Genomic DNA, 13549 nt, shown 5'->3' with positions numbered 1-13549 from the left:
TTGTCTCGGTAGGGGCGATTTTCTTGCAAGTTGGTGGTGCCCTTGGCGATTACGGCATCCATGTACTATTAAACCAAGAAAATTGCAGGCATTGCGTTTTAACGATTTCATTGTCTAATGCAGTAACGTAGAGCAGGTATCTCAAATCAGAAAGGGATCAATGCAAAGCTTGCCAACCTCCGACCCGTGCCTCAAGCTTAGCATCCACCACCTCCTCCTCCATCACCACCTCCTCCTCCTCCATCACCACCGCCGCCGCCGCCGCCGCCGCCATCACCGCCCCCTCCACCTCCGCCACCACCACCACCATCGTAGCCGCCTCCTCCATAATGGCCTCCATGGTGGCCTCCTCCATGGTGACCTCCATGGTGACCTCCACCACCCCAACCCACTGCTCCGGCGTTCCCTCCACCGTAGCCACTGGTAGGATAATTGCTCGATGGCCTGGTGCCGTAGTTTGGAGTGCGGCTCATTGCCGGTCCTGGTCTGTACTGCACATCGATGGACCTTTGCTTCTTTCTGCGGATCGGTAGACACATTATTGGTAGGATGAGATATATGTAGGACTTGTTTATGGTAGGTTTGAGTTGCGGTTTCGTTTGTCTCTTCTGCAGGGACGGTCTCTTTTTGAACGCTTTACGGAAAACACAGTTTTATATCTGCTGGTCTTCGCAGGGATGATGATTGAGATGAAAGTGGTTGATATTGTCGTTGATCAAGTTGGGATGAGATGGAAGGAATCAAGAACTTAAGTAGGGAGACCACGAAATATTGACTCATGGAAAAAGGCAGTCACATGGCCTATTTTGCCTGTCTGCCTGGGAGCGAAATACAAGGTTTGGCAGAAGGCATGATCACTGACAAGTCTGCCTTCCAGAGGGCTTCTAGCGGCGTGAAGGATCAAGGGCGAGCTAGGATGAGCCCATAAAACTCCGACTAAGCGAATCGCATGGTCCTAAAAGCTGTCACCTAATGAAATCAGCCTTGGGCTAAGCTGTCCTTGCTGCGAGGTGATTAAGAATAAGTCAGACAGCCCACTTTTGGTCTCCACCACTTTTGACCTCCCTCCACGTTTGCCACCGGGCTAACACCAAAACATACCTGTACCTAAGGTACTCAGGGTACCTTTCAATATTACAAAGGGGCGGGCCTTATCTTGCGCAGCTGATCAGGCGACGCGAACATTTTGCCCATCTTCTCTTCAACAGTTTCCGTTACTTATTCCGTTACCTACCTTATATATAAGACTGTGTGCCGGAGCAGTGCGACATGTTGTATTACAGGGGTATTGATAGGGCCAAATTCTTTTATCCTAATTCCAAAGTGCTCCCAATCATACAGGCGTGGTGTGCACTGTAGCACAAAGCACAAATACCGTAACTAAAGGATCATTACGGATAGTTGAATAAAACTCTTCGTCTTATTTCTCACCCCTCCACTACCTAACATCCTCCCTTGATATCATCCACGTGCGTGATTAAACACTTCAATATGGATCGACCATCATCTACTTGTTTACTTACTGCCATGTACGACGGATTGTTCTATACTAAAGGCAGCGAGGAGTTCAATGATTGGAAAATGTCGGCCATCAATCCCACTGTTATCAAGGAGCTGGAAGAATTCGTCACCGAGCAACTGAAGGACTGTGGCCCAGCTACGTACGTCGACAGGGCAGAAGGGTCCTACAACATGATATTCCGGTTCCGCTTTACCACCGGGACCAACGTTGCGCTGTGCATTCCTAAACCAGGGCATACGCCTTCAGCTCTCGCTGCCGAGAAGATTGCGAACGAGGTCGCGTGGATGCGGTACCTCAAGGCAAAGACAAGCCTTCCTGTCCCCAACGTGTACAATTCTAGCTCACAAACGCCTGGAATTCAATCGCCCCTCAACTAACCCTTTATCTTGATGGAATTCATCGAAGGCTATAACCTCCGCGAATTCCTGGCGAAATTGCCGCCACCAGGCCAAGACGCTGCTGCTGACGCGACGCGATCAATTGTGTACGAGCAGCTGGGAGACTTCTATATCCAACTCAATCGCTTGCCCTTCGAGAAGATTGGGTCCATCACCGAAGACCCGCTCTCAGGTCAGTGGAAAATCACACAACACCCGCTCACTATGGACATGCATCAACTCGTACTGGGCGTTCCCGCTTACCCAACCGAGGAATGGCCTACCAGGCCGCTCCAGCGCTCTAGCGACTACTTCGATTTTGTTGTGGCTCAGCAGCACAACCAGCTCTGGAAACTGCGCAACCTTAACGCGGACCAGCATGATGAACAGGACGTCGACCTAGAACAGGCTGCCAAAATTGCTCGTCTCCGGTTCAAAGCCCGCTTAGGCTTCAAACAGCTGATTCCCCTGTTTCACAACCAAAGTGACGACAGCGGCCCTTTCCTCCCCTTCAACCCAGACCTCGATTCGCGAAACATGGTCATTGACCCTAACACCAATCGTATCACTGGCATTTTCGATCTTGAGTTCAGCAACGCTATGCCGACGCAGTTTGCACGCGACCCGCCCCTGTGGCTACACAGAGTACTTCCGGGGCAGTGTCTTGAAAAAGATTTCTTCCCTTGGTTTCTGCAAAGCTACCAGCCTTACCTTGACCAGTTTTTGGACGCTATGAAGCGTGTAGAAGCGAGGAGCCAGGCTCGCGACGGAGAGAAGCCGCTATCCACTCTGATGCTTGAGTCTTGGACCAGCAAGCGCTGCTGGCTCAACTATGCAGCTCACCATGCTGATCATAGTGACGCTCTGTATTGGGCTGAGCTTCGACAACTTCATCCGAGTGGGGACGGGCCTGAACTGTCGCCTGATATGGAATCTGAGATGGAGAGCTATGTAGAGCACACCAAAAAGCAGATTGCGGCGTACGAAAAAGCGTGGGTGGCGGAAGAGACTGTGTCGACAGCTTAAGCTTTCTCTTCCCCTATTAAATGTGTTTTACATATTTTCTACTCTTTGATATAATTATCTCAGCAGTATTGTCTTCTAACCGCTAGAATGCTACATAGATATCTTTCTATGAACAGTTTTTTAAACTAAAATAATTCAATAATGAAGTCTGACAAATTGAACAATGTAATTTAAATAAGATAAAAATTGTTAGAGCTTGTTATGAGGTAGAAAAAAGCTCTTTTACTTGAATAATTATGATGACTTTCAAATGTAGGAGTTGAGAAAGGGTTGAAACCTGGGTTCTCTGACTAAGTGCAAACGGGTAAGACGATGTACAATGTATCCGATCATCTGACCAGATCAGTGGATGTACGGGGCTGTTCCGCTGTGTGGGTTCCTTGCAGGTCGCTCGAGGCTAGCCGGAGCGGGGCCGGATCGGCGTCATCGGCGAATGGCGCTGCTCCACCGGCACAGCCGGGCGCCGGGGCGCAGTGCATACAGCCTGGCAGCCTGGGCAATGAATGGCAAACCGCCCAATATCTTCAGCCAAGTGTGTTCAGCCGCACTCTCAACCCTTGCGTCATCCTTGATGTGTCAATCACGCCAACGTGTGGGATGACTCGTTATGCTGAAAGATTCTTGTCAAGTATGCAACGACGTTCCGCCGCACGGTTTGCCCAGCTGTGGGACTAGGAATTTGACGCAGGTAATGAATGGAGGTTTATCGCGCACATGCCATATTTTCGGTGAGGAAGAGATCCTCTGTCAGTTATTGTTCTTTCTCAGCTTGCGCTTCGCCTTCTTCGGTTCTTTGATGTCGGCCGGACCGGGCTCAAATGCCGGGTAGGAGCCTCCACGTGAAAGTCAGGGGTTGGATGATTCAATGCCTGCGGTGAACGGAATACAAGGCATGCTGTGAGTATAAGGGAAACGAGCAAAATGCTGCTCGAGTCTTCCCTGTTTGCGGCGACGCCTTTTGCAGACTGATAACCGGTATTTCCAATCTTTTGGCTGGCGCATAGTAGCGTATATATATGAGTGGAAAGTCGCTACTCCTCTTGCTTGAAATAGTTGATACCATGAAAAGAGAGCCCAGTCTAATTTTATTTAAATCATCACAGACCTTCGCATACCCGCTCTCCAGGGAGCGGAACACTATCCATTTTTCGAATACTTTCTTGGGCAGGATTGGCGCCATGCCACAGGATCACAGGTCGCACTGCCGTATGCTGTCAAGAACACCTACGTGTCCTTGTGACCCAAGTGGAACGAGCATCTCTGTAATGCTGGGTTGCCTACATCCGGAGTTGCAACTCCCCACATGATAGCAAAAGTGCAATGCCAACGCAAGACGCCGGAAAAGGCCTCGTTGGAAACAAATGGCCATGATGATTGAAACGACGGCGATCCCACGTAACTGTAAACATAAACATAGCTCTTGGCTCAGTCAAAGTATTTTGTCTTGACGCCCTTGATGATCTCGAGATCATCAACCGCATTGTCTCCAGTCGCCTGGCTGGTGCTGCCAATGTTCTTGATGATCCTCTCCTTAACCCACTCTCCCGCCTTCACGGGCTTACCATCGCTTCCAAGGATGGCGCCCTCGGTCAGCCCACGCTGCTGTAAAACAGGCGACTCCTTAATTGGGACAAGGTCTGTGTCGTCTTCTATCCGAACCATGTAGATCACCCCTAGCCGATCGATGTGTGCCTGGTCCTTCGGTGGAGCAACGACTCTGTGAATGCTGGACTTCAGGTAGCCATCTATGATAGTGTTAATGCCCACGATGATTTTGAAACTCTTTTATTGAGCATTATGCTTACTCGTGAGGAATTGCAGGGCGTCGGCAATGTTTACAGTTAGGGCATCCGTCTGGGGGCGCACCCACTTCCACGCCCCATCATTTGTGAGGACCTGGAGTGCAGCGACGGGTTGTCGGAAGAGCAAGGTCAAGCTGCCCATATCAGAGTGTCTTCATATTTATTGTCAATATCAGGCGAATCTTCCTGTCACTCGAACAGTGGCCTGGGTTCTGGAGGGAAGATTCTTACCCCTTCAACCAGACACCACCAAGCTTTCGATTCTCCTCTTCGCCTCGCGCGTAGTACTTCATGTAGCGTAGATGATCACCGCTGGATTCCTCGTAGCGATGCTTCTTGACGAACCACTCTTCATCTTCGAGGCCAAGAGCCAAGGCGAAGATGACGAGAAGTTTCCTGACAATTTCATCATTGACGTATCTGGAGAACCGCTCGATTGTCGCCCAATTCTCTTTGACTACATGGGGATGCGGTCGCGACGCGTGCTCGGGAATGAACTTTGGGATGTTGTAGATTTCAAAATTGTCCCGAACGCCCGGAATGAGCTCTCTCGTGCCTGCTGGCTTCCAGCCATTGAAGTCGCCGGCCTCGAGTGCTGCTCGGTATGGTGCCTTTTCTTCCTTGGATAGTCCGAGGACGGAGGAAGCCAAAGCATACTGCTCGTCGATAACTTCCCGACTAAGACCGTGATTGATGACATAAAAGAAGCCTGCGAGAACACAGCGTCAACATCAATCCTGTCCGAGAAGTGTTTTGAAGAGACGGTGATGATGCTACCTATTTGTTCGATTGCTCTTGTGAATTCTGCCGCAAGCTCTTGTTTACCCCCAGGCTTATCAAATTTAGAAAGGTCCAAGGCTACTAGATCTGCCCAATCTAGCTGCTCGGTCGTCTCAGTAGCTTGTACGTAAGGAACTGACGCTGTCTGTGTAATTGTAGCCATCTTGAAGAAAGAGAGAGACGAGGCTTGTACTTCCATCCGTCGGGGCTAGCCACTCAAAAAATGGCCTGTCGCTACCTTGATATAGTAAGGTCTAGAGTGGGTAGGATCTGGCGCAGCACGCACCCCATCAATTTGTCCTTTCCACAGGGACACAGGGAGATGTCCTCCGCGCTGATGATATTCTTGCCAATCAACCCGCAGCGAAATGCGTGTGTTGCAAGGATTCGGGCATGGCGTTGGTAATCCTATCATACCTACCTACTTACCAAGCTCGCAAAGAATAGGCTCTCTCTGCATGTGGTTGTTCCTGCGGTACTGAAGTGAATGTGTTGGAAAGAGAGCGAGGCCGAAGTCGGGCTGCTCCAATCAGACCACAATTACTGGAGGCTTCACTTGAGACTTTACAGATGTGCCGCTTATCTCGAGGTCAACCCTTGGCGAAGGATGCAGCGCTGTGGGGCCGGCGCATTCGTCAGGACGGATCCAGATGAGGCAATCTACTAATGGCGCTTCGGGGCGTCCTCGGGAGACATCACCGATAAACCAGGCTCTCAGTGTCGCAGGGATTCTCCACGTGCTTTTTGAGATTTGTTCCTCCGATATGAGTTGACATTCTGTTGTCAATGAGGGGACCATATGGTCGGTTTAAAACCACATAGTATCTCCTTGTCTTTGATACGTAAGTATTTGTCTAGTAGGAGCAGAAGCCATCAAGATGACAGCCGTCATCACCAAGGAAAGCCAGCATGCGGCTCCCCGCGAGGAACCGTTTATGATACCAAGAGCAGACGAAAAATATGCACCGGACCAGTCATTCAACTTGGAGGCAATTGGAGAGGAAGCTCTCGCCATCGACCCAGTCATGGAGAAGCGAGTGCTTCGGAAAATTGATCTTTTCCTGATGCCAGCCATGGTGATAGGTAAAGTATTTCCTCGATGACGAAGAAAGTCATAACTCCTATGCAAGGCGACAGTATGCTGACATAGAGTGACTCGATCAAGGTTATGGGTTGGTTTACTATGACAAGGTGGGCGCTCAAGAAGTCTCGATCCATTTGTGAGCACGACTCACATCAGGTACATGTAGGCAATTCTTGGGAGTGCTGCTCTTTTCGGCATGACTGGTGACCTGCACCTTTCAGTTGTCGACACCTCTTTCACGCCTCCAAAGACGGACACAACGCGACTTAGTTGGGCAACTTCAATCTTCTACTTTGGTCAGCTAATTGGTTCGTACCCAATGACGTACTTGCTTCAACGCTTCAATACCAGATGGACACTCGGCCCTGTTGTCATGATTTGGGCAGTCATTTGTGCAGCCACGGCAGGGGTGACAACGTGGCGAGGTCTCCTGGTTCAACGATTCTTCTTGGGTTTGTAGCACGGAGTCAACTTTTTAAACTTCAACGGCACTGATCTCCTATTACAGGTTTCACCGAGTCAGTCATTCCAACGGCTTTCATGACCACCGTCAGTGGGTACTACACTCAAAGAGAACAGGCACTTCGCCAGAGCTGGTGGTTCTCAGGCACAGGCTGGTTCACCATTATCGGAAGCGCTCTAAACTACGGGTTTGCTCAGATAAAGGGTGGCGCTTTAGCTCCATGGCAGTACATCTATGTCCTTGCTGGAGGCTTGACGTTTCTGTTCGGAATTTGGTGTTTCTTTCTCCCAAACTCTCCCCTCACTGCTTGGTTTCTCAACGAGGAAGAGCGGGTTGTTGCAGTTGAGAGACTACGCCAGGGACAGACAGGCGTGAAGAACCAGACCATCAAAGTCAGCCAAATCAAGGAGGCATTGCTGGATATCAAGGTCTGGCTAGTCGCTTTGACAATGGCCTCAGGGTAATAGGCTATAGCTGAAAAATTCTTTCAAAGCCGAACACTAACAAGCAATCAGGTATACGGTCAACGGAGCTGTGTCCGGCTTCGGTCCCCTCATCGTTTCGACATTCGGTTATTCGGCGTTGGAAAGCATTCTCTTCCAATTTCCACTGGGTGCTGTTTGCGCAATTGGCATTCCCCTTGCTGGCTGGGTTTGCTCCAAGTACCGCAACATTCGGATTCCAGTGCTCATAGGTTGCACATTACCAGTCCTAGCAGGTTTCATCATCATTTGGAAATCAGGCTGGGGCCATCGGCCGGTTGCACCTGTCGTCGGGTACTCGCTGATTGGCTTCTTTGGGCCGGTCGTGAGCTTAACGGTCACTCTCGGAGCTGGTAATGTCGCAGGAGAAACCAAAAAGAGTTTCATGGCATCTGCTGTCTTTGTCGCCTATTGCGTTGGAAACATTGTGGGCCCCCAACTTGTGAAAAGTGAGACCAAGGAGCAGCATTATCCTGAGCTCTGGACGGGGTTGATCATTTGGTACGTCACGATCCGGTTTGGGTCTTTTTCCAACTCTTCTAACAGAAGTCTTCCAGCTACTGCATCACAATTTTGTCTTCCTCGGCTCTATACGTCGTTCTCTGGAGAGAAAATAGGAGACGGGATTCTCTACACTTGGATGAAAACGAGCGAGATAGGAATGCATTCAAGGACTTGACAGACAAGGAGAACGAGCACTTCAGATATGTTTTGTAATAGTCTTTCACCAGCCCACCCAACTCATTGACGTCAAACATGTTGATGAGCAGCGGGTGGGTTTAAATCAATTGACTTGCGCTCCTGGTCCTTGGTCAGTCAGTCATGGTAGTCCATTCTCAAGATAATGCCTCTTGCCGTTGGAATGAATGTTTAGCCTGTTCTTGTCCCGTTTGAAGACATTGAGTAGCCTATCAAGACGCGCATCCAATCTCGTGAAGGATCAAGTCTCGCGTTGCGTTTTTACCAGGGGTTGTGATGCAATCACCAACGGACCCCACCTCAGCGGCAGTCTCGGTAAGCTTCTTATGTTGATCGAGGGATCTTATCACAACATGTCGGACCATGGCCGATATGAGCTGATGATGGGGCCGATATCGCCAATGGGGACTCGCGGGGCGGCTCATCGTCCGATGGGACGGCTTGGGGGGGAAGCTGTAGATGTAGAAGTGTTCTTCGCGATTCGCATTGAATTTCAATTAGCACCACTTTCAATTTCTCTCTCACACAATCCCAAAGCAGAGCACGACAACCTCAGCTTGCTACAATGTCAAAGAAAGTTCGGAGAGTGGCTGTCATTGGGGCCGGTCCGGCTGGGGCCATCGCAACAGACGCTCTCGTGAAGGAACAGGCGTTTGATGTTGTGCGCGTCTTTGAAAGGCGGGACTTGGCTGGAGGGACATGGTGAGTAGTTGAATGTTTGGTTTCTGGGACCATCTAGCGTCTTTTAAGTGCTGGGAATAGTTGAGTTGGGCTTAATAACACTCGAGTCTGTAGGGTCTATACTCCGGAACTGCCACCTCGGATCCCATCCTTGCGTGCGTTAGTTGAGCAACGCGCGAATGCCCCAATCGAGATCCCGAGGAGCTTTCCTACCGAAACACCAAGATCTGAAAAGAATAATTCTCACCAACTACGATACTCAGACACCGGGGTTCATGAGACGCTCCACAGCAACATTACGCCCGAGCTCATGGCGTTCACACAAGAGCCAATACCCCAAATCCTGTCCGACCGGACCCTGGCACAGTACGGCCCAGGCGCTCCATTCAGACACCGAGAGCTGATTAGAGAATGGGTTGAGGGAATCTTCACTCGAGGTGGCCACGACAAGTTGATCGAGTTTAGTACTACAGTCGAACTTGCGGAGAAAAGGGGCGACGAATGGGTTCTTACGTTGCGAAAGGTGGTGCCGGGGAAGTCGAAGGACTACTGGTGGCGAGAAACCTTTGATGCAGTGATTGTGGCATCGGGCCATTTCTATCTGCCTTATGTACCAAATATCCCCGGTCTTGTCGAATTCGACGAGAAATTCCCCGGCAGGATCAAGCATAGCAAACATTTCCGCGACGCAGAAGAGTTCCGGAACAAGGTACGCCGGCGGTCATCAAGTTGCCCTTCTTGAGTCGGAGCTAATATCCGACAGAAAGTATTTGTCGTCGGGGGTTCCGTGTCTGCCTTTGATGCTCTCCACGACATCCGACTCGTCTCACAAAAGCCAGTCATCGCATCTTTGAAAGAACCGTTGCCCGCCTTCGGGTGGGCACCCTTCACTCACCCCGATATCACCATAAAACCGGAGATCACCAACTTCTGCCCCAAGACTGGACGCATCACATTCAGCGACAAAAGCACTATTGACGACGTTGATGTCGTGTTCTTTGCCACTGGTTATGACTTTAGCTTCCCATTCTTGCCCAAGCAAAAGTTGGAGAACAGACGGGTTCCTGGACTGTACCAACATGTCTTCAACATCGATGACCCAACACTTGCCTTCGTCGGAATGGTACGTTGCGATTAATATTTTTCAATGCGACTGGAGAACTCCAGACTAATTTCCGCGCAGGTGACTGGAGGCTTCACTTTCCGCGTCTTTGAGTGGCAAGCCGTCGCTGCGGCGCGACTCTTTGCGGGCCGCGGGAAGTTGCCGCCTCAACTTGAGCAAGAACAGTGGGAGAAGGATAGGTTGGCCTATAAAGGAGACGGTATCCCATTTTTTACTCTTTCACCCGACTTTGAGCAATACTTTGAGGCATTGAGAGCAATTGCTGGTGAGCCTGCGCAGGGAACTACGGGTAGAGCATTGCCCAAGTTCGATCCGAAATGGCTCGAAGCATTCTCGGAGGTCATCAACGCAAGGGTTGAGTGGTGGAAGAAGGAGACTAAGAAAGCTGAGGATCAATTGAAGGTTGTGATTAAACCAAAGCTGTAGAGAGAAGATGGTATTATATATTCAAATTGTTTCAATCTTTTTGTGTTGTACGTTCATGCTGTTAGTGTTACCAAAGATTCAGGCACATTTTGATGGATGAATCTTTCCTCGAGCGATGCATATGATATTATCTACCCCAAAAACGACTATTCACTCCAGCTTTCGAGGCGTCAGTCTCACATTCAACGGACCTTTCTTCCACAAGCCAAACAATTGCTGATCCGTCCAGTTCTTGCTGTCATCTGCAATCTGCATGTCAAAGTTCCAAATGACTCTGGCAAGAATTACTCGCATCTCCGACATTGCCAAGCTATAACGTTCACATCAGCACAGCTCTTGTGTCAGTTATCTGATTGATTCAACTTACTTTCGGCCAATGCAATTCCGAGGACCAAAGGAAAAGGGCTGGAGTGCCGCTCTATCATCATTCTCGAACCGAGCATCCCCAAGCCATCTTTCAGGGATGAAGGAGTTGGGCTCCGCAAAGTACTTCTCGTTGCGATACATGGGCCACTGGGAAACCATCACTCGCGTCTGTTAGGAAATCGTTAGCAACATGATCTTTGTCGATTTTGTCAAATGAGATATAAATACCCCTTCAGACACGTATCTCTCGCAAACGTAGTCGCCGCCTGGCTTTACAACTCGGGTAAGACCCATCGGAACGACTGGGTAAACGCGCATACTCTCGTCAAGAACTGCCAGCATGTAACGGAGTTTTTGGACACTGAGAACGTCGATTTCTCGTTCCGCGCTGAACGATGTGCGGACTTCGTGTGCCAATTTGGCCATGGCTTCGGGGTGCGTAGTGAGGAAGTAGGTCACCCCTGAGAGCACCGATGCCGTAGTCTCTGAGCCGGCGATGATCAAGGTGTCTGCGGTTTGCTCGATTTCCGCCTTGGACATGGCCTAAACAGCACTTTCTGTCAGATCTAATACCCGGGAACGAGGAAAAATGTCACTGGCCAGACATACCAAAGGGCCTTCCTTCATCATCATAGACTGGACAAAATCTGGCCTCGACTCGCCAAGTGCCATGCGACGCTGAACCTTCTCCATGCTCATTTCGTTGTGGAACTTTATCTTGTTCTTCAACTCCGTCGGGATCAACCATCTCGCAAATGGACGTGTGATCCAATACCTCTGGAACTGATTTCGCCATACACCGGCATGGATGTTGTCGAATATGATTGCCACCCAAGGGTGGTAGTCCGAGTTTTCGAGACAACCAAACGGCTCACCAAAGGCCAGGTCGCCAATGATGTCAAACGTCGTCCAATTATACCACGAGACCATATTCAGCGCCTTGCCTCCATCTTCACAGTTCTCGTGAAGTCGACGAATCAACAAGTCGATCTGGGATTGGATGAGAGGTTGCTGATCGACCATAGCCTGCGCAGAGAACCCGTGGGCCAGGACCCGGCGCATGCGTGCGTGATCCTCACGCTTGGAGTTGATGATGCTGTGCGGCTTGTATCTGGCATTGATGGGGTCCTTGTAGTTCTCCACGCCGCCGCCGCCCTTGCTGTGGCCCATCAGGTCTTTGAAGGCGCGCGGGTCAGCCCAGTCGATCGTATCCGGGCCAAGCCTGACCACAGGACCATATTGTTTGTGCAGCTCTGCTAATATCTCGTGGGCCTTGCCGCTGGTGCTCATTCGGCTGAGTGGGATGCGCGTGGCGGCATGGAGTTTTGGGCCCGGGTAGTCCTTCAGGGGGTGGAAGTAAATGTTGTAAACCATCCTCGAGATGAGACGGAAAACTCCCTGCCTCGCCAATTAGCATGTGACGTACTAATGATATTGTCGCAGTCTTTCAAAAACTTACCAGGGCAACTAGGAAGATGGGCAACGCGACCGCCAGCCGCACATTGCCCAGTCCTGAAATGTCGTGTGGAATAATCATGTCGCCTATTTGTTAGCTAGGAAAGTTCTGACGGAAAGTGAACCCTTTCTGCCCAACATTCCCCCATGTTATGAGCGGGATAAGGAGCAGTTTATATCAGCCCCTAATGCAGACGAACAATTTGTTTCCGGGTACATGCTCGCCGAAGACATGAAAGATACGTCTATGACCGGAGCCGAACCCGCCCCGGGGATAAACGGTGTGACCTCCACCCAATCGATGCAGCACGGCTTCCCGTCCGATGATCTCAAGTGACGTTTTACAGCGAGATATCGAGGCGGGGAAGTCGTGTTTGCCGGGGGCTTGAGCGTTGGACGGCATTTGGGATGGTGGGCCGCCGCGTTTCATGGCCACCCACATCCGACGGTGCTGACCATGAGGCGGCGGATTTCGGGCTGCTGAGGTGTTCCGGAAGATGGTCCAATGTTTGTCGCCTCAGTAAGTGTTCGACGGAGAGCATATCGGGGTGTGGTGACTTTGTGAGCGAGGAAACGAATGCGAATTCTGGATTACGACGGGAGTGGCAAGACTATTTTGGGACGGATTTGCATTGATACTGGCGTGAGTCGTTTAGATGACAGCTTCCTTGCGCCATGTCGGCGCCCTGCAGCTGGATGATTTTCAGGGCACTCTTTCGTATCCGGACAACCGCTGCCGGCGGAGCGCGGAGTGCAGAGGCAAAGGAGCTGCGCGGGGTTGGGAAAGATGGCAGACTTTCCGGCGGCAGGAATTGGAGATCTTTTCGGCGCCGAATGTTCTCCTCCGTGTCAACGACACTTGGGTTGCGGCAAAGCCACGGTTTGTGGCAACGATGCTGACTAGTGACAAGATCGGCAAAGTTATGCCATCGTTGCAAAAATGTGTTCAGCTGAGGCAGTGCTAGCTGCTGATGCGAGCCGGTGATCATGCGAGCCGGCTGACATGCTATGGTTGACTTATCCAAAGTGCGGTTACATCCTCGCGATGTGAAGTCACTTGGAGCATAGCTGAAGCCGCTGGTCTTAAGAGCCTTGTTAACATGGCCGCCAATAGCCCCGCGTGATGTGGCTCGATGCCAGATTTATCAGTGACCGTTGTCTACATACACATATTGTGCTGTGCATATAAATAAATAATGTTCATCTTGAGTCTCAAAGTTCATCGGGGAGCTCCTTTAAACGTTGTCAAATCGGGAAGAACCC

At 50.5% G+C, this 13549-nt stretch overlaps 6 protein-coding genes across 6 annotated transcripts; 3 read left to right on the top strand and 3 right to left on the bottom strand.

The window, feature by feature from the left end:
- Nucleotides 1-197: 197 nt before the first annotated feature.
- Nucleotides 198-539, bottom strand: CORC01_10542 (uncharacterized protein; the record flags this gene model as incomplete). Its single annotated transcript, XM_022622170.1, has 1 exon — nt 198-539. One exon carries the CDS (start codon nt 537-539, stop codon nt 198-200), a length of 342 nt encoding a protein of 113 aa, XP_022471367.1.
- Nucleotides 540-1491: 952 nt separating this feature from the next.
- Nucleotides 1492-2925, top strand: CORC01_10541 (phosphotransferase enzyme family protein; the record flags this gene model as incomplete). The annotated part of the gene is made up of 2 exons (XM_022622169.1): nt 1492-1848; nt 2017-2925. The coding sequence occupies 2 exons, from the start codon at nt 1492-1494 to the stop codon at nt 2923-2925; spliced, it is 1266 nt and encodes a 421-aa protein (XP_022471366.1).
- A 1425-nt stretch (nt 2926-4350) lies between these two features.
- On the bottom strand, nt 4351-5670 carry CORC01_10540 (flavonol synthase; the record flags this gene model as incomplete). Its single annotated transcript, XM_022622168.1, has 4 exons — nt 4351-4670; nt 4731-4879; nt 4959-5436; nt 5505-5670. The coding sequence occupies 4 exons, from the start codon at nt 5668-5670 to the stop codon at nt 4351-4353; spliced, it is 1113 nt and encodes a 370-aa protein (XP_022471365.1).
- A 715-nt stretch (nt 5671-6385) lies between these two features.
- CORC01_10539 (allantoate permease) lies at nt 6386-8253 on the top strand (the record flags this gene model as incomplete). The annotated part of the gene is made up of 6 exons (XM_022622167.1): nt 6386-6590; nt 6673-6698; nt 6758-7043; nt 7100-7514; nt 7570-8037; nt 8094-8253. The coding sequence occupies 6 exons, from the start codon at nt 6386-6388 to the stop codon at nt 8251-8253; spliced, it is 1560 nt and encodes a 519-aa protein (XP_022471364.1).
- A 547-nt stretch (nt 8254-8800) lies between these two features.
- On the top strand, nt 8801-10465 carry CORC01_10538 (thiol-specific monooxygenase; the record flags this gene model as incomplete). Its single annotated transcript, XM_022622166.1, has 4 exons — nt 8801-8937; nt 9031-9625; nt 9680-10039; nt 10100-10465. 4 exons carry the CDS (start codon nt 8801-8803, stop codon nt 10463-10465), a joined length of 1458 nt encoding a protein of 485 aa, XP_022471363.1.
- A 150-nt stretch (nt 10466-10615) lies between these two features.
- On the bottom strand, nt 10616-12368 carry CORC01_10537 (cytochrome P450; the record flags this gene model as incomplete). Its single annotated transcript, XM_022622165.1, has 5 exons — nt 10616-10775; nt 10833-10999; nt 11060-11374; nt 11441-12229; nt 12291-12368. The coding sequence occupies 5 exons, from the start codon at nt 12366-12368 to the stop codon at nt 10616-10618; spliced, it is 1509 nt and encodes a 502-aa protein (XP_022471362.1).
- Nucleotides 12369-13549: the final 1181 nt, after the last annotated feature.

The sequence above is a fragment of the Colletotrichum orchidophilum genome (assembly GCF_001831195.1).
Source record: "Colletotrichum orchidophilum strain IMI 309357 chromosome Unknown Scaffold_105.1, whole genome shotgun sequence".
In the NCBI taxonomy this organism is placed as follows: Eukaryota; Fungi; Ascomycota; class Sordariomycetes; order Glomerellales; family Glomerellaceae; genus Colletotrichum; species Colletotrichum orchidophilum.
The sequence above is the reverse complement of the archived record's forward strand: the minus strand, read 5'-3'. Positions and strand labels throughout refer to the sequence as shown.